Source organism: Saccostrea cucullata, unplaced genomic scaffold, assembly GCF_032062105.1.
Source record: "Saccostrea cucullata isolate Sc308-1 unplaced genomic scaffold, CSIRO_AGI_Scuc_v1 ctg9118, whole genome shotgun sequence".
Lineage (NCBI taxonomy): Eukaryota > Metazoa > Mollusca > Bivalvia > Ostreida > Ostreidae > Saccostrea > Saccostrea cuccullata.
Window position 1 is genome coordinate 21,070 of NW_026926163.1, and position 3,758 is coordinate 24,827.

The 3,758-nt window shown below is 34.9% G+C and overlaps 1 protein-coding gene across 1 annotated transcript; it reads left to right on the forward strand.

Moving 5' to 3' along the window:
• The first annotated feature begins 1,160 nt into the window (after window positions 1-1,160).
• Window positions 1,161-2,593, forward strand: LOC134270968 (tigger transposable element-derived protein 4-like). The gene is made up of 2 exons (XM_062753234.1): window positions 1,161-1,719; window positions 1,988-2,593. Exons 1-2 carry the CDS (start codon window positions 1,261-1,263, stop codon window positions 2,552-2,554), a joined length of 1,026 nt encoding a protein of 341 aa, XP_062609218.1. The 5' UTR covers window positions 1,161-1,260; the 3' UTR covers window positions 2,555-2,593.
• The last annotated feature ends 1,165 nt before the right edge of the window (window positions 2,594-3,758 follow it).

Consider the following 3,758-nt stretch of genomic DNA (forward strand, 5'->3'; position numbering starts at 1 on the left):
TTATCAAGTAATCGCAATTTGGAATCGTTAAAAAAAAATAGGAACAAATGAAAAGTACCAAAATTAATTCTACATCTTAATGATAATAATAAGCAATAAGTCTGCGAATTTCATGAAGAATCAACTTTATTAATAGTTTGATTATGCAAGTGTTAATTTAATATTTATACTAGTAATTCCCGTTAAAGTTGTATCTATAAATTTTCAAAAGCTATAAAAAAATAAAACAAAATAATTCTAACATTTTTTTTTTTAGAAAATCAAGATCCTAGTCAGACCTTCTGTTTATCGTTAGGTACTTTTAGGTTCGGAGTCGAGTGCTTCATATGCAATAAGTTTTTTTAATTTATTTTTTTTTACCCCGCATTTTACGATTCCTTCTCGTCACAATTTTTGTCTGGCATCAAATAATACCTCCTTATATTGGTTCGGATCTTGATCAATATAAGAAAATCATAATATTGTAGAAAAACTTTGAAGTATTCTCACATATAATCTTATACAAACACTTGAAACATTTGTTCGATCGGTATTAGCTAGAAATCGGATTGAGTTTTAGCAAGAAATAAAGGAGCAAAGTAAAACACATGCCATCGTCAACACCATTTTCCATTCTCGATTACATCCAGCTAAGCATACATGAAGAGATAAAGAGTACAGAAAAACCAGGAACACAATGAATATTCTATGTGCATAATAATGACATGCGCAGCTGTATGCGCATTAAAATTGTTCGTGTAATTTTTAGTTTCCTCTGCTCGTGCAATTTATGTTTTTTGTTTGTGCATATTACACCCCTCAATCGTGAAAAAAATTTCGGATTCGTGTATTTTTCGTTATGTTTGTGTTAAAATCTATCAAACTATGTGCAATTTTTACTTATACGTGCAATTTTATTTTACTCGTGTATATTTTTCATGTAGCTCGTGTATAAAATCTTTATTTTTGTGCAGAAAATAGTTTTGAACCAATCGGCGTGCCATAGATCTGTGCTGGGAATGGTTCAAGGATGCAACTTCGCGTAGAATAAATGTTACGGGACCTCTTCTACAAGAGAAAGCGTTGAAATTTGCATCTGATTTAAAAATTGAATCATTTCAGGCATCAAACGGATGGCTTGACTCCTTCCATAAAAGACACAACATTACTTTCTCTACTATGTCTGGTGAAAGGGGGGATGTTAATTTACAAACAGTTGATGATTGGAAATCAAAACTTCCCGAACTTTGTAAAAACTATGAAAATAAAAATATTTTTAACATGGATGAAACAGGATTATTTTACCGCGACACTTCGCGACAAACTCTCTTCATTAAGGGACAAGACTGTGCCGGAGGTAAACGATCTAAAGAAAGAATTACGGTTGCTCTGTGTGCGTCAATGACTGGCGAAAAATTAAAACCCCTTCTTATAGGTAAATCCCGACAGCCAAGGTGTTTTTCTAAAATTAAACCAGAATCACTGCCTGTGATATACAAATTTAACTCGAAAGCTTGGATGAATTCCTATGTCATGGAGGAATGGCTAAAACAGCTGGACAGTTCAATGCGCCGCCAGAAAAGAAAAATCCTCCTATTTCTTGACAACGCTCCATCTCATCCTAACATTAAACTATCAAATGTGGAGTTACAATTTCTCCCACCAAATACGACATATAAAACTCAGCCGATGGATATGGGCATAATTCAGGCTATGAAACTAAAATTCAGGAAAAGACAGGTACATGTAGATATAATTTTTTTTCTTCTCATGATCATGTTTAAATGACCTTATAATCCATCTCTATCTATAAAACACATTGTTTAATTTTTAGAGTGCAGTAATTTTATCTAGGTTATGTGCAGTAGAGCGGAACACTTTTACTCAATTAGAATTTACCACTATCTTTACACTGTGTCGCTAGCTTTTAATGTTTTTGTAAAAGGGGGTGTAGCTATTATTTTAATGAATCAAGAATTCCTGTTGTTTCTGTTCATAATTTTTTTAGATGAAGCACATGATTAAAGAGATGGATAAACACCCCGACATTTGTGGTACCGATATTCTGAAACAAATTACGATACTGGACGCAATCTATTGGGTGCATAGTGCTTGGGAAGAGGTCCAGACTTCAACAATACAAAAGTGCTTCTCAAAAGCTGGTTTTCTTTGTGAAAACATTGATAGTGATGATGATTTCGATGATGACGATGACGTGCCTCTTTCAGTTTTAAAACTCGCACATGAAGTGTTTGGTTGTGAATTTAATGACCTATCTGAGATGGATCAAACACTGTCAACCTGTGACAATTCAGCCAAGGACTGGGACAGACCAGCTACCGATCTGTTGAATACATTGGAATCTGATGGTAGTGAAAGTGAAAGTGATTCTGATAATAAAGAAACAAATTGTTGCTCTGTCAGTGATGCGCATATATATGCTGATAAATTGAAAGAATTTGCCCAGTTTCATGGTAACACAAGATTGCTGTCATCTCTCATGAGTGCAAGTGAATATTTGAATGACATGTCTTTGAACAGTAGCAAACAGAAACCAATTACAGACTTTTTTTAAAAAAGAGTAAAAAAAAATATTCAGTGACACAAGTGGTATTATATACATGTACATATCCCTGGCCATTAAAATGTACCCTGTTGTGTAATAAAGTTAATAATTTCTCCATGTGTTAATTTACTGGCTCCTAACAGAGCAAACTGGATTTAAAGGCCACCTGTGATAAGCGGCCACTTTTGCAACTTCCCTAAGGTGGCCTCTTAAAACAAGTTTGACTGTACTTTATATAATTCATGCAGTTTTCATTTCCATTCAATAGAATAGTCCAGGAAAAGGGCGCAAAAATTTTCACGTGACATTTTGGCGGGAAATGATTGTGTCACCCCTTACCTAGAAGACAAATGGACTTATCCAGTAGTATAGAAACTCAGAAAAAAAGGTCAAACGGACCTGTCCGTATAAAAACTCGCATTAAATAAATAGCTGCTAGCAAAAAGCTAAAGGAAATAAATATATCAATGTATTGTTTCAGCAATATGGTTATTTTTATGCTAACTGTTGTTGCTGAAACGCATGTACCAAAATCCGATGACAATCAGCATGCACATACATGTATTTGTGCTGGCTAACTGGGAACTCTTAGCTTCGCACCTAGGAAATATTGGTCCTTAGCAGTGCCTTGCGCCGTGACGTCAGGCAAAAAGGCGTGTCGAGTCTGGGCGAACCAGATTAAAAGAATTTATTGAACGTCGCGGTTTTATTACCAAATTCCAACATATATATGTCAAAGGTTTGTGATTTCTCGAACTCCACACAATTGGATTTCGAGAAATCACAAGGCCTTCACATTGTGAGGATGTTAGGTAGGTAAATAATTAAAATTACTAAAACTTATACATATAGCATACATGATATATATCTGCTAGGTATAGGGGAAACTGCCCAATTACGAATGCATATTATGCCCCCCCCCCCCCCCCCCACTAAAATGCTATGCAATTAGATTTTTGTTGAAAATAGACACCCCCCACCCTCCATAATTTTGTTAAAAATAAATAATTCTGAAAAACAATTTTTTATCTTATATTAAACTTTTCTACTCCAAATTAGGTATCCATGTTATGCCCCCCCCCCCCTTAACCACGACGCTATGCACTCTGCATTTTGTAAAAAATGGATCAAAACACCCCACTAATAATTTTGTCAAAAGTAAGGGAGGAGTTGATCCTAATGTTGCGGGTTTGAATCCTTTTTGGGACATGAA